We start from the raw sequence: 24,437 nt of genomic DNA, 5'->3' as shown, positions 1-24,437 counted from the left end.
CCCTAGAATATCATCCTGCACTTGAGGTTTTAACGCGGAACCCCAACGGGGGCCGCAACTTTAACTGGCGGGTAGGCAGACATTGTGAGTACGGACGTACCCTTGGGCAACAGGGCCAACTGTCCCATCAAGTATTGTGTACTGTGGGTTTCCAAGGAACCAGAGTTGGAAAGTATCCTTGGAGTGGGTATGAGCCATGGGTATGGCCCGCCGCCTCCGTCTTCGAGGCTCATCAGTTTAGGAGTAAGGTGGCAGATCCTAATTTAAGTGAGGCCAAGTGAGTCCAGGCTAAAGTGATGTTGGAACATGGGGACGCGGGAGTGCCTCTGATCATCTCCTTCTGTTTCGCTGTGTTGTCGACCATGGCGATCGTTTGGGCTTTGGGGAGGGGAGTAGCTCAGAGTCCCCAGCCCCCTCCGGGTTCGGCGTGGAGAGCTCTCGGGTGAGGTTGGGTGCATGATTTTCTCCACGTACTCCAGGTGGCTAATCCGGCGTAGGGTGCCCTTGTATGTGAACTGTAGGGCCGTCGGGAACAACCATCTGTAGCGGACCTGCTGGTTCTGGAGGAATAGTGCCAGGGGTCGGAGTGCTCTCCTTTTCTAAAGGGTGAGTGGTGAGAGGTCCTGGTAAATCTGAAGTGGAGTGCTCTGGAAGGTGATCTCCTCCCCTTGGCGGCTGATCGCCGATATGGCCTCTTTGGTCGTGAAGAAGTGGACCCTGGTAATAACATCTGGGGGGGTCTGAATCCACCCCCCGGCGCAGGCGTAGCCTGTGGGTCTGGTCTAGCAAGAGCTGAGCTTTATCTAGGTCCGGGAGTAGGGCCTCAAAGAAGCTCCCTAGGTAGTCCGTTAGCTTGTTGTCAGGGACGGAGGTTGGGATGCCCTGGATGCGGAGGTTGTTGCGACGTGCCCTGTTTTCAAGGTCTTCGTGTTTAAACTCCAGGATCTCGCATTTGTGTTGCAAGGAATCAATGGATCTCTGCATTTCCCCCCCAGAGTGGTGGTATGGTCCAGAGTATGGTCTTCGATTTCTCCGAGCCTCTGCTCGACCTCCATAACCCTCTGGTCTGTCTGCTCCACTTTGGTGATAAGTTGAGAGGCACGAGCGGAACTCTTCCTTAATGTCCGCCATGAAGGCTAGTAGGTCCCCTTTAGTAGCGAGGGCTCCCCTATCCTCTTGTGGCTTCTGTGGGGTAAGTTATATCCGTGCCCTTGCTAACATTTGTTTGCCTGGACATGGTTGTTGTGCTGAGCGGTTGCGGTCGGGTGAGTTAGAGGGGACCAGGAGTGCGGGAGGCGACTCCAGGGGTGAAAAACACTACAAGCTCCTTCCCCGATCTGGTCCTGCAGAGTTCAGAGAATCATTGGGGCTGCAGATCGTAGGCCTCCGTCGCCAGCTGTTAAGGTGTATTTGAGCGTGGAAGAGAGGCTGGTGGGAGACGGGGCCGTTGCCCCGTGGTGATTCAGGTCGCTGGGTGGGTGTATGGGCCGGGGCGCCCCAGGATGTGGCGGTCCGGGGGGACCTTGGGCGATTGCTGGGGACCTCTTATTCTTCAGCAGGCTGGGTCCGGTTCAGGGCCACCAAATGTTGCGTGGAGGAGGGGGGGTATTGCTGCAGTTGGACCTGTAGATCAGAGCTTATTTGGATGGCAGTGGCGGCCTTCGGACCTACGTTTATTCCCCTATGTCCCTGGAACCGGTAGAACACCGGGGAGACCTCGTTCGTGTCCCTCCGTATGTTCCCAGCGTGTGGTTAGCAATGGCGCCGGCTGATGCTGGGGGGAAGGGCCGGAGTCGAATATCAGAGCGGGGGTGAGGAGGACCCACCTGCAGCTCCCGGTGCTCCCCAGACACGTGCGTCAGGGTTTGGAGTCCGCTCAGGAAAGGAGGGGAGCGACGGCTCCAGAGTCCCGCTCCCAGCTGAGTATGCGAGCGCAGCGCGCTCCAGTCACAAGCCGCCGCAAGGGAAGCCCTTGCCGTGGACTCCAGCTGCCACTGACACGATCCGGGCGGTTCTGCGCTGGGGGGTCTGCGGGCCCTCGAGGAGTGTCAGGCCTCTGCACGTTCCTCCCCTCCGGCTCCCCGGCACTCCACAGCCCTGTCACCGCGAGGCACGTAGAGTGCTGCTGGGCTCCGGCGAAGCCGCCATCTTGTTTCCTTCGGCTGGCGACGGGGGTAGAGTTCCGCGGCTAAATTCGGACAGAACGCTCCCGCGTTCAGTGATCATTCCGGGCCAAGTTAAGCTGAGTAGATTCCGGTTGCCTTAGGTGGGATTGGCGACACAGTAGCCTCAGCGGAACCGCCATAATCTGACGGCAGCGGCGGGCATCCCACGGGCGGCTTCAGAGGAGCGACCACATCGATGGTGCTCCAAGCCACGCCCCCCGTCTCTGAGTAATCTTACACCACTTCCAGGTATCTCTTGGTCCCTAGCACCTAGGCCCGGAGCCAGGAGGATAAGCAATGTGACTCACATTGATTTAGCTATCTCGAGCTTGACTGACATTCTTCAGGTATTGAATGGAAATGTAAGGAGATCCCGTGTCAGAGAAATTGTCAATGACATGGAATCTGGGGATCATGCACCCCAATGTGGCCCCAATTCTGGTTCTCGTAGCTGTGTGGAGTTGTGAGTTGTGGCTCCCTTCATCACATCACTAATTAACGCCTCCTTCAATACAAGCACAGTACCTAACAATTTAAAAGATGCCTGGGTCCTACCACTACTAAAATAGCCTACTCTAGACCCAAATATCCCTACTAACTACAGACCAATCACCACTGTTCCGTTCTTATTGAACATTCTGGATAGAGCTGCTTATCTGCAGTTTCAAGAACATCTCAAAATAAACAACCTCCTAGGTCCCAGGAAAATCAGGCTTTAGACCTAAACATGGTATGGAAGTAAAGACAAGGGAAAACTCGCACTCCTACTACTACTACTACTAGACCTGTCGGCCGCATTCATTTTAGTAAATCACAAAAGTCCTTGGCAGCCATCTAACCTCAGCGGCACACTTCTCCGACAAAGCCAATACCTGGATCCAATCTTTTCTCAACAAGTCTATGAAGGTCTTTGCACCGTCAGCCTCAACTGAACCAGCCCCAGTCACCTGTGGAGTCCCACAAGGATCTTGTGTTTCCTCTACTCTATATAATGTGTTCACAAAGCCTTTGTTTGATGAGCTTGACTATTTGGGTGTCACCTATACAAATTATGCGGATGACACCCAAATACTCATCCCCATCACTGTGGATTATGCAACAGACTCAAACAAGAATTGATATCTACCTCATCATACAAGCCTGGATGATGAGACATGGACTCTGTCTTATTTATAAGACAGAGTTACTCCTTCTAGGATCCCAAACAAAACTCAGATTAGACGGCCAATGTAAAGCCTTCAATATTGATGGTAACATTAACATCATAAAGGTTTCGAAGGATGTGAAAACATTAGGCATTTACATTGATTCCGCACTCACATTAACGAGACAAATTAATGCAACTGTGTCCTCTACGGTCTACACTTGCAAATGAATCACAGCCTGCAGACCGTTTCTAACCACCTTGAATTGCATCTCTATAGCTAGAGCTTTAGTCCTATCAAAACTGGACTACTGCAACACTCTTTACTTGGGTACTGTTAAGTTGATGCTTCTTTGAATTATTTAATAATAAATCAAGCTAAGCAATGCATCTTCATCGTGTTTTATTCATATCACAACTGACCTTCCTAGCACCCTACATTCCAGAACTCCTTTCTAACATTATGATGTTCCATGTTCTACCTGGACTCTCACTAAATTAATATATATAATAACAGTACAGTACAACCCCCCTCACTTATCATCTAAATGCTTATCAACTTGTCAACTAATTACATTTGTTCAATTAGCCTTGTTGGCTTGCGAACCACTCTGCTTCTCATGTTCAAGTCCCGGGACTCATTACCAATGTTCATGTCCCTTGATTCAGTACGAGAGTCATTATTTCCACAGTTCACTACACCCAAATTCACATCCCGGTTATCATTATCGCCTTCTCTTTCACTTTGGGTATACCCCGCATTACAATCCAACAACTCCCCTTCCTCCACATACAACCAGGTTAAATCAATGTCCATGTCAGAACTATTCAATTCATTCGACCCATCCCTTTTACCACTCTTCTCCTCACATTCATCTTGCAATTTTTTTGAAAAAGGATACATTTCTGGTTGTTTCACCATCACTACCAGTCGCCTTGACCATAGACCCCTTAATATCTTTGACCTTCAATAGCATCGGTCAATATTTAGAGTGTTTTCTTTTGCTGCTTCTGTTAGACTACCACCACATCTCCTTCCTGTAACTTTCTTCCTTCCTTATCTTAGATAATTCGTCTCCAGCTTGCTGGCCTCGGAAATGTTTTCTCTGTAGAGGGAGCTGCGCGTCGACGTCCGCCGAGTTGGTGTCCCTTGACAGCCACCGTATCGGCGCCGATGTCACCATGCCCATAAATAGCCACGCGCGACGTCCATTGCTCAGTTCAGTTTTTCAGCGCTTCGTGGGGCCTCAGAATATCGTTGCTCAGTCCAGTCAGATAAACCTGTTATTATTCCTCGAGAAAACCAACTCGTACTCTATGGCTTCCTCATCCGAACCGACGACTCCGCGGTCCGGTTTCAAAAAATGTCAAGACTGCGGAAAGAAAATGTCGCTAACGGATCCTCACAGGATCTGTTTGTGGTGCTTGGGAGTCGAGCACCATTGTTCGGAGTGTGAGCACTGCATGTCCATGACAGCGAAAGCATTGAAGGGGCGCAAGGGGAAGCTCGAGAGAGGTAAGTCAGTTAAAACCTCCTCAAAAGTTTCTTCGGCTGAATCGAAGCATTCGTCTCCTCGCCGTCGAAAGCATTCCCATTCTAGGTCTCGAAGTAGCTCCCACCACTTGTCGAGATCTAGACACTCAAAAAAGAGACGAAGATCCCCTTCCTCGTCATCGTCTGTTTCCCCGGAAAGGGTCTCCTGCCCCACAAAACAGCTCTCAGCTGAGTTGGAGGAATTCACGAAAAAGATGCTGAGCGTCTTCGAGAAAGCGGCCTCGACCCCCTCGAAGACAGCTGAGGGTGATACCCTGGGTGAAAGACCCAAAAATCGAAACGCCGTGAGTCGTTGGACCCGGCGAAAGAGTCCCCCCGAGAGCGCCACAGGCCATCGGGTAGCAAGGCACCATCTTCGACGCCATCGTCGAAAGTCCCTTCGACTCATAATGAGTCGGCGCCATCAACGCTGTTATCGAAGGGTTCTTCGACGCATCGGTCGAATCGACGCCATCGTCGACGCTGATAAAAGAAAAAACCACGGCTACTTCACAGCCAACGGTTATACCCAGGACCTCCAGCACGACTGAGAACGTCGTCGACATCCTCGAGCAGGATCCCAATCCTCTCCAGTTCCTCGAGGCCTCTTCCAGTTTTCTCGACGCCTTTGTCGGCGCCTTCAAAGCCTTTCACATCGGCGTCGACATCTACTTTTTCCCGACCAATAATGACAAGTTTGGCTCCTTCTGCTTTAGAAATGGGTTTTACACCATTTCCGAGGTCAGAGTACCCCAGAACCTTATCTTCAATCTATGAAGAAGGGGAAGATTCTGATCAAGAAAGACCCTTCCGGCTGCAGAGGACCACACCACCAGTTTCAGAGGTTTTTACCTCTGAGGAAAGATGGTTGAAAGACCTACAGGAATCCTTACATGAGGCAAGTGGGTTGGACACTTCCCCAGAAGTGGAATTTGCCAAACCAGACCCAGCGGAACATGCTGAAACCCCCTATAGAACCCTGATGGCAAGAATTATTGAATTCATGGGTTGGTCTGCACCTTCACCTGTTTTTCAACAGGATGACCTTACAGCCATACCAGATGAAAGGTCCACAGGAGGATCCTGTGGTTCCTTTCCATACAGCTTTAAAAAGGAAAATGTCATCAAATTGGGAAACTCCTTAGGTTATCCCTGCAGTCAATAAAAAATTGTCAGCCAAGTATAGGGTATCTGCGGCTGACCCTGAATATTTATCAAAACACCCGACTCCAGAGAGCCTGGTGGTTCAAGTGGCAACGTCATCAAGCAGCAGATCCGCTTATCCCACTGTTCCACAGGACAGGGATGACAAAAGGTACGAGTCTATGGCAATAAAAAGTATTTTCTGCTTGTAGTATGGTGTTGAAATCCATCAACGCCACTTGTACGCTCGCCAGGTTCAGTCACACACTGTGGGAGTGTGCTTCATCAGCGGCTGACTGCATACCGGAAGGAGAAGAAAGGGAAGCCTTCCTTAACATCATTAATGATGGCAAAGATGCCATGTGCGAATCTCGTCAAACTAGCATTGATTCCGCTGACAGTATCAGCAGGGCCATGGCAGCAAGTACTACAATCCGCAGGCATGCGTGGTTACGAAAGTCTGGCTTTGCTCCAGATGTACAGGCCAGACTTTTGAATATGCCCTTTGAGGGCTCTTCTTTATTCGGTAAAAAGGCTGATGACAGTCTGGAAAGGGTGCAAACATCTAAAGCAGCAGCAAAATCTTTAGGAGCTGCAATCCGCCAAACTCCTTTTCTCCCCTCAGGATCCTCTTGGAGAGGAAAGTCCTTTCGCTATTACTCCACATTCGGGAGAGGCAGAGGACAGCCGGCTCAAAGAGGCCAAAAGAGATACACCCGAGGTGGACGGGTCAAAAGTACTAAGGCCACAGCAGCAGCAGGTGAATCTTTACCCTCGGCATCTGCATCAGCCGCCCCCAAACCACTCTGATGTCTTTCCACACAAAACACCTGTAGGGGGCAGGTTAACTCACCATCTGACGGAATGGCAGGCTATTACCTCAGATGCTTGGGCATTGGAGACAGTTGGCCAAGGTTACTGCCTACCCTTTCTACACATCCCTCAGAGTCATCCACCGGGGAACAACTCTCTAAACGTTCCAGATCCGCTCCTCTTGCAGGAAATTGTAGACCTGCTAGAGAAAGGTGCCATAGAACCGGTATCTGTAGCGGAGAGGAACAAAGGTTGGTATTCCCCCTACTTCTTGATACCGAAGAAGGATGGAAGACGGAGACCCATCTTGGACTTACGAGAATTGAACAAGTTCCTCAGGAAGGACAAGTTCAAGATGGTAACTCTCTCTCAGATCCTTCAGGCCCTCCAGCTCCAGGACTGGCTGGTATCTCTGGACCTCCATGTGCCAATCCATCTCAAACACAGGAAATACCTGAGGTTCGCAATTGGCGGCTCTCATTATCAATTTCAAGTTCAGCCATTTGGGCTGACCTCCGCCCCGAGGATCTACACCAAGCCAATGTCGGTAGTGGCTGCAAGTCTAAGGAGGGAAGGGATTCACGTCTACCCCTACCTGGACGATTGGCTGATCAGAGCTGCATCTCCAGAACAAGCTCAGATTCAGCTAGATTATATCGGCCACTTCCTTCACAAACTGGGCTTCTCCCTCAATTTAAAGAAGTCAAAGATGATACCATCACAGAGACTCCAGTTCATTGGAGCGGTCCTGGACACTTCCCTGGGAAAAGCCTCGCCACCAGAGGTGAGGGCTCAAGATATTCTGCAGATGGTCAACAAGTTTCAGAATGCGCAACATCTCCCAGCCTTCGACTTTGAGATTGCTAGGCTTCATGGCATCCTGCATCTTCCCTCTGCCAGAGGCTCGCCTGAGAATGAGATCTCTCCAGTGGGCACTAAGAACCCAGTGGTCACAGTTCTCAGGAAGAATGACAGATCGCCTTTGGATTCCGGACAAGGTAGCCCACGACCTTCAATGGTGGGCCTATCCAGAGAACATCGTGAAAGGAGAACTTTTTTGGCAACCATGGCCGTAGATAACAGTAGTCACAGACGCCTCACTCACGGGGTGGGGAGCCCATGCCAACGACTCGACCATCAGCGGTCGTTGGTCTCCATCGGAGTCCAGACTACACATCAACCTATTAGAGCTGAGAGCCATCAGACGCTGAAAGTTTTCCTGCCATCAGTACAGGGGAGAAATGTCCTGATAATGACGGACAACACGGTGGCCATGCACTACCTCAACAAAAGCGGAGGCGTAGGGTCACTGCCACTGTGCAGAGAGGCAATGCAGCTCTGGTTTTGGGCAATTCAGGAAGGAATCGCTCTATCGGCAGTTCACCTAGCCGGCGAGAAGAACTTGAGAGCGGACGCTCTGAGCAGGCAGAGCACAGTCTCCCACGAGTGGGAGCTAGCTCAGGAAGTCCTTCAAGAGATCTTTGCCCTTTGGGGAACCCCTCAGGTGGATCTGTTCACCACCAGTACCAACAGGAAGTGCGATCTTTTCTGTTCAAGGGAATTTCCCCCGAGAGGAGCTCTAGGGGACGCGTTCGTAGTGGACTGGGAGTTTCCACTCCTTTACGCGTTTCCACCAGTCCCTGTTATTCCTCAAATGATCAGGAGGTTGAGAAGATTCCGGAAAACCATGATCCCAATTGCCCTGAACTGGGCAAGGAAAACGTGGTACCCGGACCTTCTGGATATGTCCATCTGCCCTCCAATCCGTCTTCCACTCAAAGAGAATCTTCTCTCGCAGAAGGGAGGTCAGGTTCTCCATCCAGAAATAAAAACCCTCAACCTTCACGCTTGGTTTATGAAAGGTTGAGGTACAAGGATTGGGACCTCCCTGATGACGTCATGGAGGTGTTGCTTTCGGCCAGAAGGCCAGCAACAAAGTCTTTATACCGCTGCCGTTGGAACAGATTTTGCAGCTGGTGTAGCGAGGACAATATCGATCCTTTTTCATGTGGTACACCAACTGTGTTATCGTTTCTACTCTGCTTTGCAAACTCAGGCCTTCAAGTTGGCACTGTAAAAGGCTATCTCGCGGCGCTATCAATCTTCAAGCGCACTGCAGAGGAACCATCGTATTTCAAACTACCCTTAGTAATACAATTTCACAAGGGATTAACTAATGTCTATCCTCCAAGACCATTCCAAGTTCCCTTATCGGACTTAAATTTAGTCTTAAATGTCCTAATGGGTACTCCCTTCGAACCACTCCACTCTTGTTCGCTGAGATTTCTCACCCTTAAAACTGTCTTATTAGTAGCACTAACATCTGCTAGGAGGGTGAGCGAATTACAAGCTCTATCTTGTAAACCCCCCCCCCCATACGATTTTCCATAAGGACAAATTTGTCCTACAGGTGAAGCCTAATTTCCTCCCAAAGGTGGTTTCTGAATTTCACATCACTCAGAAAATGACCTTCCCCTCGTTCTACCCTCCCCCCCCCCATCCGGGGAAAGAGGAAGAAAGGCTACATAGGCTGGACCCAAGGCGAGCTCTAAGCTTTTACATCAGAAGACTTGCTAGGATTAGGCAAGCAGACCAACTGTTTGTAGGCTACTCAGGTCACAAGTTGGGACTACCCATAACAAAACAGACCATTTCCAGGTGGATTATTTTGGCCATTCTGCAATGTTACAAACTGGCAGGGAAAGAGCCCCCTCAAAATCTTAGGGCTCATTCAACCAGGGGTATCGCAGCCTCTCCGGCCCTCCAAAGAGGGGTACCGGTCCGAGACATATGCGCGGCTGCCACATGGTCGTCCGCACATACATTCACAAGATTTTACAACCTGGATTCCTCCGCTAGTCAAGAGACCAGATTTGGCAAAGCCGTATTACATTCGGTTCATTCCTAAAAGGGATACATGACATTCTTACTCCCACCTCCAATTACATACCACTGCTATGGGAGTCTATCTAAGATAAGGAATACGTCGGAGAACACAATCCCTTCGAAGAACAAGTTACTTCTTACCTGGTAACGTTCTTTCGATGGGATGTTCCTCCGATGTATTCCTCATCACCCCTCCCATCCATCCCTGCAGTAATACTTCCCATGTGGTTGCAGCTCACACTCCTTCAAGGTCAATAGCCAATGCAAGGCTTATCTTGTGCTACAAAACTGAACTGAGCAACGGACGCCGCGCGTGGCTATTTATGGGCATGGTGACGTCAGCGCCGATACGGTGGCTGTCGAGGGACACCAACTCGGCGGACGTCGACGCACAGCACCCTCTACAGAGAAAAAAATTCCGAGGCCAGCAAGCTGGGGATGAATTATCTAAGATAAGGAATACGTCGGAGGAACATCCCATCGAAAGAATGTTACCAGGTAAGAAGTAACTTGTTCATCTGCGGCCTTCCTTTTGCAATCCACCCATTCTTTTGTCTTCAATCGTTTAATTTGATCTCTCTAATTTCATTGTCCTCCTCAGCTGTGTAGTCCTCCACTCTAGGAAGTCTAATTCGTGGCTTATATTTGATAAGCCATTCCGATGGAGTGTCTTGTCATTTCATGAGTGTTCCGGTAGCTTCGTAACATCTGTGAGACGGCTTGTGGAAATGACATTGTCCACAACAGCTTTTTGTCTGGTCCGTTTTAAAGAACTCATGAATCTTTCTGCCATCCCATTTGCTTGCGGCCACAAAGGTGTTATCTTCTGGTGTTTGAATCCCATGTGCGCTGCAAATTTGCTAAATTCATGACCTTGAAAAGGTGCTCCATTGTCCATTTTGATGGTCTGTGGTATTCCCCACTCACTGAAGAGTTCATCCAATACCACCACTACATAATGGAACGCCGTGGATTGAACTTGTTTTACCAACGGAAACCTTGAGTACTCATCTATGGCCACCAATAGATATCCTCCTTCTAGTGACCCAAAGAAATCAAGAGCCACTCGATTCCACGGTCCTGTAGGAAGTGGCACAACTTGAAGCGGTGTTGCCTGAGTATTGGGGGTCGTTACTTGACGCGCAAAACAATTTTGCAGAGTCTTCTACTATCACATCCATACATGGAAACCATACTTGATTCCTCAGTATTTTCTTCGCGTTTACTACCCCTCTATGCCCTTCATGAGCCAACATCACTAAAGCTTTCCTCAAACTCTTTGGCGCTAGGAGTCTGATTCCCCTTAGGATTATCCCTTCTCTTGTTGCAGACAACTCACTCCTCCTTTTCGCCAACTTCCTCAAATCTTTCATGTCCCCTTCTTTCAACTCCTTTTCCTGGTCAATGCAGTGCCATTTCCCAGTCTGCGTGAGTCGAACTGCTACTTTTATCATCGGATCAGTTTGACTTTTGTTCATGAATACCTCCTTCGTTATTGCAATGGGCAACGCATTTAATGATATATACGACACATACTCTTCCGCTTCCGTCTGCATTTTGTGATTCACTGGGTGTCTTGACAAATAATCAGCTGGATTTGAATCTTTCCCTGACCTATGTAAAGTCTTGTAATCATATTCCTGCAATCGTATACCGCATCGCTCAATTCTGGGAGGCATCTTGACTCTTGGATTCCCAAGTAGCGTAATTAATGCTTGATCTGTCACCAGTACGAAAGGCTTTCCAATTATAAAGTAGTTGAATTTTTCACAAGCCCATACAGCGGCAAGACTCTTTCTCTCTGCCTGTGAGTAAGCCTGCTCAATGTTACTCAGAGCTCGACTAGCATAGGCAACAACATGCTGTTTATCTTCTGATGACTCACTTGCATCAGCAATCACTTCAGTGTCCCATTCTGGATTAAAATATGCTAATTGTCTATCATTCGCCAGCTCTCTCTTTATGCTCTTAAAGCTCTCTTCACAGTCTTCATTCCACATAAATGCTACGTCTTTTTTCAATAATTGCCTCAAAGGATCAGTAAGTGTAGCATATTCCGGCAAATATCTTGCACAGTATCCCACCGTTCCAAGAAAAGATATCAGTTCCGTTACATCTCTTGGAGGCTTCAAGTCCAATATCACTCTCACCTTCTCTGGATCAGCCTTCATGCCATCTTCCGAGATTATGTGCCCGAAAAATGTTAGGCTTCCTTTATTTATTTCACACTTCTGAGCATTCAGGGTCAGCCCACTCTCCTGTAATAACCAGCACACTTGCCTCAAAGCATCATCATGCTGGGCCTGGTCAGTCCCGTATACAACAATATCATCGCTATAATTAAATGCATTTTGTGCTGGTGCTATAACTTTTCTGATGGCTTCCTGAAACATTTCAGCTGCCGAAGAGACACCAAAGCCAAGTGTCAGATCTGAATAAACCCTCATGAGTGCTGAAAGTAGTTATTGGCCGAGACTCCAGATCAATCACCAATTGATGGTATCCCTGGTTCAGATCCAGTTTGCTGAATCTACTGGCTTGATTTAAAAGAATGATCATGTCTTCTATATTCTGACCCGGATGTCTTTCTCTCAATATGGCCGTATTTGGTATCCTCATATCCACACATAGTCGAAGCCGCCCATTAGATTTGGGAACTACCACCAATGGGGAGACCCATGGGGTTGAGCCATTCTCAATCCTTTCAATGATGTCATTATCTTTCAATTGTTTCATTTCCTGTGATACTCTTTTCTGCAAATGAAAGCCTATGCGTCTCGGATGTTGTGGGACCGGCTGAATTGACTTATCAATGGGCAGATGTACACTGTTGGTTTTCAACCTTCCAACTCCTTGAAATAATTTCAGGAACTCCGCCTTCAGCTTTTCTAGATCCACTTTTCTCTGAACATGCACCCTATGGTCTGGGACCCTGAAGGAACACCGTGTATCTTTTCAGATCGATTGTATTTTACATCAATAAGTCCTAAATTTGTTGCAGTTTTGCAACTAATTAGGCACCTACCAACAACAGGGCTCTTAATGAAATGTATATTAGTTGGTATACACCTTCCCATGTGAATCAAATTGCATCGAAATAGTCCTTTGTTCAGTAGTGGCTGCTCAGCTCCCCATTGGAAAATTGCACCTTTCGTGGAATGTAGTGGATGTTGTCCAGCTATTTTCCTATACATTTCTTCACTCATGACATTGACCGTAGCTCCAGTAACCACCAAGAAAGGTATATCCTCCCCATTCAAATTCACTACCAATTTTATTGCATTCTTTCCGCTTTCTTTGTCGCATATTAATCTCACATATTCTTTGCTGCACCTGTCATATTCATATTCTTGATGATAATCAGTCGGCGGTATTTCTCCCTCATAACGCCGGTGATATTGGTGGATTCTCATATGGGTCTTCATATTGTACCCCTTCTTGATCTTGAGACTCATTGTTCGTTGTTATTCTCTGTCTCACTTCTTGCATATTTTGATCAGTTGTCTCAATCTGTAAATCATCCCTGGCTCTGACAAAACCTGGTCGAGATGTTTGTGGATTCAGTCTCGACCCGGGGTAAAGTCGCGTCTCCCTTTCTGCAGGATTCCGTCGTCCTACACTTCTTTGGTTATCATATCTTCTATTTGGCATTACTTGTGGGTTAAAGCTGTAGTTATTGGACGGTGTGTTTATTCATTCTCGGCACATTGTTTGGAAGTGATTCTCCTGTCCACATCGCAGACATAACTGGCCCATCGTGGGGCATGGCCATTTGTGAGGAAACTCAAATCCGCACCTGTAGCATTGTCTCTCCCATGCCCCTGTGCATCAGACTTGGTGATCCTATGCCAGAATATCTCCTTTGCCATTGGGTATTCTTATTCATAACAGCACTAGTGTCTATTTTCTTCGGGTTTTCTATATTGGCCGCTTGAGTGTCTACCCTCTCATATACTCTGGCGAGTTCCAATACTTCCTTCATGGGTATGTTTTTTTTTTTTTTAACAGGTGCTTTCTAAATTGCGACAAGCATCCTTCAATAACTCTCAAACGTATTGCTTCATCATCATTGAAGTTGGTAAATTCACAAAATGTGGTCTTTTGCAATCTCAGTACAAATTGAGCTATTGTTTTGTGCAGGCTTTGTGTATATTGATTGAAAACATATCTTTCATGATCTCTGTTGAGTGGAATTATTTGTGCATTGACTGCAGCCACCAGTAAGTCATTCTTTCTTGAGGTGGAATTGTCTTGATGATGATTTTATTTTCCGTGCCGAACCAAATTTCAATTCATTACAATGCCCTCCAAGATGGTGGCACGTATCCTCACGTCCGCAGGTCCTTTCCTCTTTTTTTACTTCCTTATCATGGCACGTATCCCGACGCACATAGGTCCTTTTTTCTTCACTCTCGCACCCAGGTAAGTTTCTCGCTCGCTTAGTCAAATAATGCTTTCTCCCTCGTGTCGTTCGCCAGCCACGTATCGACTATACATTTCACACTGTTTTACTTTTGGCGGTTGTACTTAAATTATCGTGAATCCTCCTACCTCAAGTGCCGATCAACTTTCAGGATTGCCGTTCATTCGTTCTTTCAATCCCGCGATATCATGCCCTCCGTAATATTGTACAGTTTGTATTTCTTTCCAGACGTCTTTGTATTAGTTTTGGCCCCGTTCGTCCTCCGGGTCATTCCTTCAGATGAATCCCGTTCATCCTCGTCGCCATTGTTATGTTGATACTTCTTTAAATTATTTAATAGATCACGCTAAGCAATGCATCTTCATCGTCCTTTATTCATATCGCAACTGACCTTCCTAGCACCCTACATTCCAGAACTCCTTTCTAACATTCTGATATTCCATGTTCTACCTAGACTCTCTCACTAAATTAATATATAGAATAACAGTACAGTACATAACAGGTACCAACCAAAGGAACATAAAGATTCAAGTAATACAAAATAACGCCATCAGAGCAGCACTGAACATCCCCAGATGCCACCACATCTCGGCATACAGACGCAACCTGAACTGGCTCCCCATCAACCAAAGAATTGCTTTCAAAACCTTGTCACTCACACATAAATGTCTTGCATCCTAGCACCAAGATACCTGAATAACAACTTTGCACGCCATACCTCATAACGCCCTACCAGATCTGCTTAAGAACACTGCCTTACGTTAGCGAGAATTCTCTATTAAGGCTAATTTCCCAATCCTAGTGAGTCCCGCAGCAGCTTTGCTGGATTTTTGGGGTTTATTTTTTTCTCCTGCTAAGAGTGAGACTCTTTCTCCCACTCTTAGGCATGATTTGAGATATCCTTTGACTTTGTAATGTGTTTTTAATGGGCTATGAGGTCTTTTACTCCATAGGGCTTCATGTGGTTTTTGGTAAGTGTGTTACACAGCACCCTCAGTGCAGTAACACAGGGGTGTCATAGTGACCCCCAAACATAGACTCCATACCCTGGGACTGACTACTGTCTCCCAGGGCATGTAAAGTCACCATTGACTTTACTAGTCTTAAATTGGGGACAGAACCAGTACAAACCATCATATTGTGGAAGTACTGGTAGGGGTAATTAGATTGCCCCTGGGTCTGTTTTTCGAGGGGCACTGCAGCCCCCCTCGGCGAGTTTCTGGCTGGTGGCAGTGGTTACCACGCAAAATATTCCTTAAGAATATTTACTATGGGTTTTTCCCATTCATTTTAAACGCACCGCTTTTTGGTGCAATGTTAAAGATAGCGCTGGGTTATTTATTTAATATTTATTCCCTGGTTGGGTCTTTTTGCCAGGACTCTGTTTTAAAATGGCGTTTGTGTTCGCCTCTGTAACTCCAACCCAAGTCGAGCCCTTTGTTCCACTTTTTGGCGGGCCTCTCCACAGAAGCCTCCAAAAGTGGTGCCACTCTGTCTGGGTCTACTGGATGTGTGGGAGGGGGGTTTAGGCACCCCGGACTGAGTTGCCTCGGCAACTCAAGTCGCATTCTTGTGTGATTGGCCCAGTGGTGGCCGCCCGGCTCACCACTTAGCATGTTTGAGTGACAGCTAGGACTGATGAATGGGGGTTTTCTGCATAAAAGCAGGGCTTTGGGGACTGGAACTTCAGAAGTCGCCACAGGACCAAAGAATCCGAAGAGGGAGACGCTGAGCCGACCTGCAACGACGACACCACCGGTGGAGCCTTGCAGAACCGTCTCACCACTTCTTCCAACGACAGAGGAGATCTTCATCCCGAAGAGTCTTCTTCCTTTGACTGGTGGGGATAACCAGTTTGCCCGCCATTTTGCCTTCCCAGATCATCTCATGGCCGCCTTGCCTGTGCCAAGCACCCCGGCAACCGGGATACCACGTTTTACCACTACCGCAAATAAAAGGGTAGTACCTTTTAACCGGAGAACTCCGCGGCTGGTTTCTTCCCTGGCAGTGCAACGACCTTCAGCTTTCCTCCACGTCAAAATCTTCTCTTCCTCTGGACGACGCTGCGACTTGCACCCGCTGCCAGGAACAACTGCCCCCGCTGGAGGATTCTCTCCACTTTCAAGGTACTGTGTCCGCCTGGCCTCCCTCGCAACGGTCTGTGTGGGGTGTCTCTTAAATCCTCAACTTACCACTTGGGTTGGCGCTAGGCTGGCTAACAGAACTTTTCAGAGCGGAACTAATTCTTTCCTGAACTCCCTGTAAGACTTTCAAAGCCTCTTAAACTGTTATCTTGGGCGCATTGGTGCTCTGTTCTCTCTAAGAGGGAACTTTTTGCTCACAAGTAGACTTTGACTTTCCTGCCTTGCTGGTTGTTTCTAAAGTATTGTGTTGTGTGCTTTTCCTAATTTCTGCCCTTTTCCCTCCCTTTTTCTTAACTTATTGTAGTGCCATCTTTAGTTAAGCGATCACCTCTGTCTGAAAATAAGTGGTGTTAACTAAGACTTGTCTAATAAGGAATAAGGGATGTATATATATTAATAGTGACTGTGTTTTGAACTTGCTTACAATAATAGTGCTGGATTGTTTCTAAGTGTGTCTTTACATAAATAATCATATATTTTGTTACCAAAGCTCTGGTCAGTGTTTGCTTGTGCTACTGTATTTTGGTACCCATCTTGTATACTCTATATACTGTCTAACTCTTCTTGAGAGAAGTCTGGCTGCTCAGCCACAGCTACCAGGTAAATCTAGGTGGTACAGACTGCTACCAATTGGGTGTACTGCCAACACCTGTAGTCTTAAGCCATTTGCAGTGGTCCCTAAGGGAACTGCACAGGGTTCTGCCTAACACCTTATAATCCCTAAATTCAAACTATAAAGAGCGGGAGGCAACAGCTTCCCAGTGCTAGCAGCCCAACTGTGGAAGACCCTATCTCTAACGCTTAGAACTGAACCGTCTTACTTTTCCTTCAGGAAAAATTTGAAAACCTGGCAATAGACTTGGATAACCTCAGTATCCACTTGTTATCTCCCTACTGTACTGCACTTCATGAAAACTATTGCATCTACTACTCAGTTTGTAATATTGTATAATTTGTATATCTTCTTTCATAGGTCTATTTTTGTTTTTCTCAATGTATAATATGCAAATGTTTACCGCTGTAACAAATGTATATGTAAGACCTGCGCCAAGATGCCTCAGGGCTTGGCGCGCTGTACAGATAAAGTAACTAAACTAAGGTATTTGGAGGTGTCCTTTCCTGCTCGGGATTGCTTTACTGTTTGTGCCTGCTGCATTAGGATTCAACGTGTTGCACAGGGACACTTTCACTTGTGTTTTGCAATTTATGTACACCTCTCGCCAGCACACAGTATTTTTCACCACATAGTTTAGGCCTTTGTCATGCCCTTAAGCAATGATTAATTCTATTGTGCGGTTTAAGTGCTAACTATACCAAGTAGCACAACCCATGTAAAAACGATAACCTTTATGTATTTTTTGTTTCCACAGATGTCCAGAGACAATCAAACACCACAAAGACAGGATGTTACATGCAAGACAAATCTATGGAGTGGTTTACAGGAAATGAAGAATGAATAGTATGGGAAAATGCTTTTTTTTTAAATGTTCCTGTCCATTTCCGAATAAATACAGAATGATAACTCGGTTTATGGTTAATTTTAAACCATAAATTATTTTAGTTGCACAGTTCACTGTTCTGTTTATTTTATTTTTGCTGGACATTTTCAATGTTACCTGATATTAGGTATTTGCACATATTACAAAAATAATTTTAAAAATAAAAAGTACAATGTGTAAATAGTCCAAGTCCAAAACATTGGTAATATAAATGTATTTTTATTATTAAAAACATAACATATCAAGGGATTTCCTTTTCTTTTAGCAGCTTGTCTTTTGGCACCGGGATTGTAGAAGCTGGTTTGAATTTTCTCAACTTGACAAGGAAAGCTAGTGTAAAAAAAAAATATAAAGGCATTAAAAGAAAGAAAAAACAAGTACAAGATAGGATTTTAAGTGTCATTTTGTTACTATTTCTGTCAGATGTCTACAGTTTCCTACATTTAACTGCAAACATCTTTACAGCATATATCAAATCTTTGAAGATGTAACATTAAATCTCACCTGTGTGACCAGTTTGCCATGGAAGGGGTCTTGCAATGTATGGAACTGAACCAAATGGTAAGCCATCCTCCAACACAGACTCTGCAGAGTGAAAGGAACAGTAGCATTACAGCCAGAACATTGATTTTCTTCTAAAAAACAGATTTTGAATTGTTCAACAAACTTAAATTGTATGCAATATTGTAATGATACTATCAAAAATAACGAAGTGCCTGTCATGGACATTTGTAATCTTAGGCGACATGCTAGAAACCTTTTGCAGCAAGCAATACAGTAAATACCCTGTGCGACAGTGAGGCCTGTTATACATGCATCTCCTCCTACCACCTTATCAGGGATATGCCTAAAATATATCTTACTACACAGCTGCACTGCACGCTTTTCACAGTGTGGCTCAATTGTTTCAATGCGCTCAGAATGTTTATATACCCTACATACTCTAGATGTATTGGCAACCGGAGCTCTCGGCCCAAGCACTACCTTGTTGGGAGTAGATTACATTTAAATCTCATACTCAGGAGCTTGAGGTTCTGAAATCAACAGGGCCAGTTCGACTGCAGTGTTAGGGCTCTTGGGCGTCCTGGAATCAAGGAGGGGCTCCTTCGTAGTTTAAGAAGAGGTGCTCTGTAAATTGTACATCGTGCAGGGCATTGGAAAATGGAGTCAGAGCAGGTTCTCCAAGAATGACATACATTGCTCACCATAATCATATCTGGTGCTTGTATCTGCTTAAATTCACATGCTCTGCATATAGTCTGACATCTAGTGGTAATCGCGGAGTATTGCACCTTTCTTTCGAAGATTGAAAAGGGACATCGACATGGGCGTGACAATCGCTATCCACAACGTGACATGTAGTGTACCCAAAATCCTTCATGCGTCGAGGACCCGCAGGTTGTTTTTTTCTGCCGGGAGGGAGCCTTATAGAATACGTGAGTACAGATCAAAAGAAGGTGTAAGGTGTCTATGTTCCTTTTACTCCAAGAGGGGAGGAAGGGTGGGCGCATGTGAATCTAAGCAGATACAAGCACCAGAAATACGATTACAGTGAGTAATGTATGCCTTCTGATGCTTGTGAATCTGCTTAGAATCGCATGCTGTGCATAGACTAGCAAGCAGTACCAGGAGATGGTGGTGGGATGTGGGAAGGAACAGCAGCAAAAAGATGTCTTAGCACCCCCTGTCCCCCCTGAGAATCAGACTGAGTGTGTGTCTAAGCGGTAGTGTTGCGTGAAAGTATTAACACAACTCCAGGTAGCTGTTTTGCAAATAGAATCAAGAGGAACATTTGTAATAAAGACTATAGTAGCTCCTGTGCCTCGAGTAGAATGTGCTTTAGGCATAAAGGGTCAATCTCTTTTGGCACAAGAGTAACACAGTGTGATGCATTTAACAATCCATCAAGATATGGCCGATTTAGAGACAGGGTCCCCTGCTCTACAAGCGTCAAAAGACATAATTGGTCTGTCTTTTAGTGGTTTTGTTTTATCAAGGTAATACACCACTGCTGTCCTAACATCTAGTGTATGGACGCTTCTTTCACCTAAATTTGGGGGATGCTGAAAAAAGTTGGAAGTTCGATGGATTGGTTCACATGAAACTTGGAAATAAATGTAGGCGCAAAGCGTGTATTTGCATATTACACTTTGTCTTTATGAATGGTAACAAATGGGTCTTGAACTGAGAGAGCCTGCAGTTCACTAACTTTCCTAATCAAGTTAATAGTCACTAGAATTGCAGCTTTATAGGGGAGCACCTTAAGACTAGCCTTATGCATTGGCTCAAAAGGAGGTCCCATTAATCTTAAAGCCCTTCAAATACACACCACGAGTCAATGACTGGAGTACCTCAAGGGTCATCACTATCACCATGTTAATGTTAAAGGATATTTGTACCGCGCACGATCACCTCCGGTGTGGTCCCCTGGCGCTCTGTACTTCAATATCTACCAAACTGCACTAATCAGAATCTTCAAAAAATACAAAATTACACTCAAACTGATCACTCAACCCTAATCGAGTGCCTAAAAGAAGTCTTTAATTGGATTAATGCCAACAACTTGAAAATCAACCCAGGAAAGAGAAATCCCGATTACATCCAAAAATCTAGAGAACACCACCTATATTCCATGGCCAACGGAAATGGGAGCGGCACCAATTCTATCTAAGGTAGTCAAAAATCTAGGAGTCCTGATGGAAATGCTTCTTCCTCCTTAACACAGCAGGAAGAATCTTACCTTTCCTCTCCTTCACCCACAAAACACATTGTTGCCCTCATGTCAAGAATCGACTATGCAAACAGCCTCTATCTCGGGATACCAGAATACCTCCTGAAGAAACTACAACGGATCCAAAATGCAGCAGCCAGACTCCTCCTCAAACTATCCAGAAGAGACGACATCACTCCATCCCTAAAAACACTGCACTGGCTCCCAGTCAAACATCACATCACCTTCAAAACAATGTGCATAACACACAGGGCAATCAGCAGACAAGGAGCTGAATTCCTGCAAAAGAAATTAACAATCTACAAGCCAACGAGACTCCTCAGATCAAGCAACGAAATCTGTCTGGAAGAAAAACCATACCTTAAGAAAAAACTCGGAGGCTCCTCCTTCTCCCACTTAGCCGCAAAAACCTGGAACATCCCGAAAGAAATAAACACCAAAGACCACCTACAATTCAGAAAATTATTAAAAACCTGGCTCTTCAACATCACAGATTGAAACTGAAAAAAACCAAACCACCAAACGGGAAACACAATGAAAAGGATGACAAATCTAGGACGAGAACAACGACATCTAGAACTGAAAAAAGAAACGCTTACTACAACTAGACGACACACAGTCTAATAGGACACAAGCGACACCCATGAGGACAAAATCCAGCATCCCTAGCCAACTCCCAGCGAACAACCTTTATCCACTTGATAAATGCCACTATAAATCATACCTGTATAAAGTTGGGTGAACGTTAGCACTTGCCACACTAAGCTGTGGATATTGGCAGGGGCATGGACAGAAGAGAGTTGTGAATGAAGGCAGACGCCGCGCCTGGACATAATGCAAGCGTTAGAATCGCCACATTCCAAAGGGGGTAGGAGAGAACATGAATGAGCAATAGAATAAGATGATGAATTTCCCGAGCAGCCCCAACACATGGAGGGAGTAAACCCGGGCTTACCGATGCCGCCCTCCAATTAGACTAGATTGGGAGTGCCTTCTGGGCTAGACTGCAAGGGACGAACAAACACCTGGCCGCCCCGCATACAAACAGGGGCCATATAGGCGGCCGGTAGCCAACTTGGGCAAGGTTAAGCATATGAACGGATGCCATACGGGAAAGGGACCACGAGTGTCGTACAGCCCGGATCTGGACGCAGACACTGAGACGCCCACACACTCCACCTAATTAGAAATACAGAACTTTAGCACCTCACTTCAAGACAGCAATGCCAATTCACCAACCCACTAACAACTTCACCCTCTGCATACACCGCTCAAATTCAAACCAAACAACCACAAACCTACAACACAACAATCTGCACAAACTTCACTACACTGCAACAAACAAAGCACACGGACCCACACAACGTCTTCTGCCATTATAACACCTCAAGCACAGCCAACGGAATTCCGGGCTGAGGCTGCCAACAGCACACCACTGCTCTCTTGCACTTCTCGAGCTCATCCCACTAACCCCTCCCTCCCCCAGCCGCCAGAGCACCAGGGGACCACTCCAGTGGTGATAGTACGTGGTACAAATATCCTTTAACATGAACATTGTAAGACCAATACTCAAGTTCCAGCCGGGAGTTGGGTTAGAAACAGGAGGGTGAAGTCTTTTTACCCCTTCCATGAATGCCTTAATTACTGGAATTTTCCACCAAGAAGCCTTGGTCTGAGATGTGCTGTACGCAGAGAGGGCAGCATGGTGGACCTTAAGTGAGTTGAAAAAACGTCCTGAATCTGAGAGGTGTGTTTTATCAAGGACTACGAGCCTCATCAGGAGTCTGGCGGTTTACCGCCGGGGATACTGCTACGGTACGGGGATACCGTAGCGGTACAGCAGTCATTTCCCATTCCCATCCATTGAACCCGCTGGCATTAATAGCACTGAAAACTGACAAAAATGGGTGGTAACGGGACATTTTTACCTCCAGCAAAAAGCTGGAGATAAAACTCCCACTTACCGCCCGACTCATGATTGGGCCAACCCTTAAATGTGGCGGTAATAGCGTTACCGTTGCATATAAGGGCTAAGGCCAAACTGATGATGAGGCCCTATATCTTTAGGAGAACAGTCAATAGGGTTGATGTTTTAGTATTTCACCAGATGACAAAATGTTTCCATTTATTGGAGTAACAATGCCTGGTGTTAGGTTTCTGTGTTTCTCTATGAATGTCCATACATCTTTGGAGGTAGTTGGTGGTGCCCAAACTCTGACTTCAGGAGCCAAGCTGCTACGTTGAGTGTTTGAGGGCACAGGTGTAGTGTTTTCCCTTGATCTTGTGACAGCATAGTGTATGGACAAGGCAGTTTCCTGTGTGGGGAGACTGATATCCTCATCAGATGAGAACCATGGCTGACAAGCCCACATGGGTGCCACCAGGATTAGTGTGACTTGTTCCTGGTGCATCTTGTGAACTATTCTGTTGAGTAGGGGAAATGGGGGGGGGGGGGGGGGGAGAGCAAAGGCAAATCTCCCTGACCATATTTTCCAGAGACCGTTCCATTTGGACTGTTCTGAGGGTGCCTAGGGGCGTAATCTGGGCATTGCTCATTTTCTAGAGTTGTGAACAAGTCGATTTCTGGATGACCCCCATTCTGCAAAGACGTATCAAATGTGTTCTTGCAAGCGCCACTTGTGCTCTACGGGTAGATGCAAGTCTCTGCCGAGTGCGTCTGCTGGAAGATTGTGTGTCCCCTGGAACATGTTGTAACAGTAGGAACATATTGTGTTTGAGTGCCCATTTCCAAATGTTCTGTGACAGTTTGGACAGTCCTGAAGAGTGAGTGCCCACTTGTTTGTTCAGGTAATACATGGCCATGGTGCGGTCTTTAAGGACCAGAACAGTCTTCCCCTGTAGGTGTTTGAAATGCTTCCCCAGCAGCCGCATGGCTACTCGACGACTGGCCACATAGTGGGGGGATCTAGAACTACATGTTTTGAACCCTCTAGACGGAGGAGAACTGGTCCGTCTTCTGTTCGAATTAGTGCTCCTAGAAACTGTTTGACCCGACTGGGGAACATACTTGTCTTTATCTCATTGATTGAGAACCCCAGGTTGAAAAGAAGATCTACAGTCCTTTCGGTATCCTGCAGACACGCCTGGTGCAAATCTCCAGTTATGAGCCAGTCGTCGCGATAAGGGTACACTGGGATGGATTGCTTGTGCAGGTGAGCTGCCACCACTGCAAGAACCTTTGTAAATACCCTCAGAGCTGAGGCACTTTGTGCGCTAGCAACATTGAAATATGAATAACAGAGGGATTACCTCCTGTAGAGTCGTCATCCTGAACTTTTGAGGTCTGACATACTTGTTTGCAGGATGCATATCTAAAACAGGGCATATGGTTAGATCCTTTTTGGATACAAGGAAGTATATAGAATAAATACCCTTGTTTATTTGAAGATCTAGGAGGAACTCGATCGCTCCCTTTTGCAGCAGGGTCTGGACTTCTTCTAGCAGGATGTGTAGATATTCTCTCTTTTCGGCAGGTGATATTGGTATGGCTGAAGGAATTCTATGCAATAGCTGCCGCTGACTGTTTTGTGGACCACCTGATCCGAGGTGATGCCCTGCCATGTGTGGTGAAAGATGTTAATCGTCCCTCTACAGGGGAAACATGGGGGGGAACTGCAGCACCAAGTCATTTTTTTGTTTTTGGCAGGGGCAGGGGAGCCTCTGGCTGCTGGGTTTTGCCCCCTACCCTTGACACGCCGAAATCCCAGCTGTTGCGGGGTTTGAAAACTGCTGGAAGTGACCTGGCTGGAATACCAAAGAGACACTCCTGTTCTGTAAGCGCCTTGAGCGGGAAAAGTATTGCCCGCGAAAGGAGCGGTGGAGGTTAAAGACTCCCCGTTGAACAAATGGCTTGGCTGAGAATTGGCTCAGTGACTTCAGAGTTTCGTGTTCTTTGTGGTTTCGAGGGACCCGTTTACAGATTTGCCGAAGAGGG

The 24,437-nt window shown here is 46.5% G+C and overlaps 2 protein-coding genes across 2 annotated transcripts in view; one reads left to right on the top strand and one right to left on the bottom strand.

Moving 5' to 3' along the window:
* SPDYA (speedy/RINGO cell cycle regulator family member A) overlaps window positions 1-17,740 on the top strand; it is a 1,164,271-nt gene extending 1,146,531 nt beyond the window's left edge. The window contains exon 8 of the mRNA XM_069608721.1: window positions 17,623-17,740. Within this exon, the coding sequence (XP_069464822.1) occupies window positions 17,623-17,708 (86 nt within the window). The 3' untranslated portion in view covers window positions 17,709-17,740. The remainder of the gene's footprint in view (window positions 1-17,622) is intronic.
* A 214-nt stretch (window positions 17,741-17,954) lies between these two features.
* TRMT61B (tRNA methyltransferase 61B) overlaps window positions 17,955-24,437 on the bottom strand; it is a 356,558-nt gene continuing 350,075 nt past the window's right edge. Inside the window, exons 6-7 of the mRNA XM_069608720.1 lie at window positions 18,256-18,336; window positions 17,955-18,081 (exon numbers count right to left, since the gene is read on the bottom strand). Of these exons, the coding sequence (XP_069464821.1) occupies window positions 17,993-18,081; window positions 18,256-18,336 (170 nt within the window). The 3' untranslated portion in view covers window positions 17,955-17,992. The remainder of the gene's footprint in view (window positions 18,082-18,255; window positions 18,337-24,437) is intronic.

Source organism: Ambystoma mexicanum, chromosome 4q (assembly GCF_040938575.1).
Source record: "Ambystoma mexicanum isolate Mex_15411 chromosome 4q, UKY_AmexF1_1, whole genome shotgun sequence".
Taxonomy (NCBI): domain Eukaryota; kingdom Metazoa; phylum Chordata; class Amphibia; order Caudata; family Ambystomatidae; genus Ambystoma; species Ambystoma mexicanum.
The sequence above is the reverse complement of the archived record's forward strand: the minus strand, read 5'-3'. Positions and strand labels throughout refer to the sequence as shown.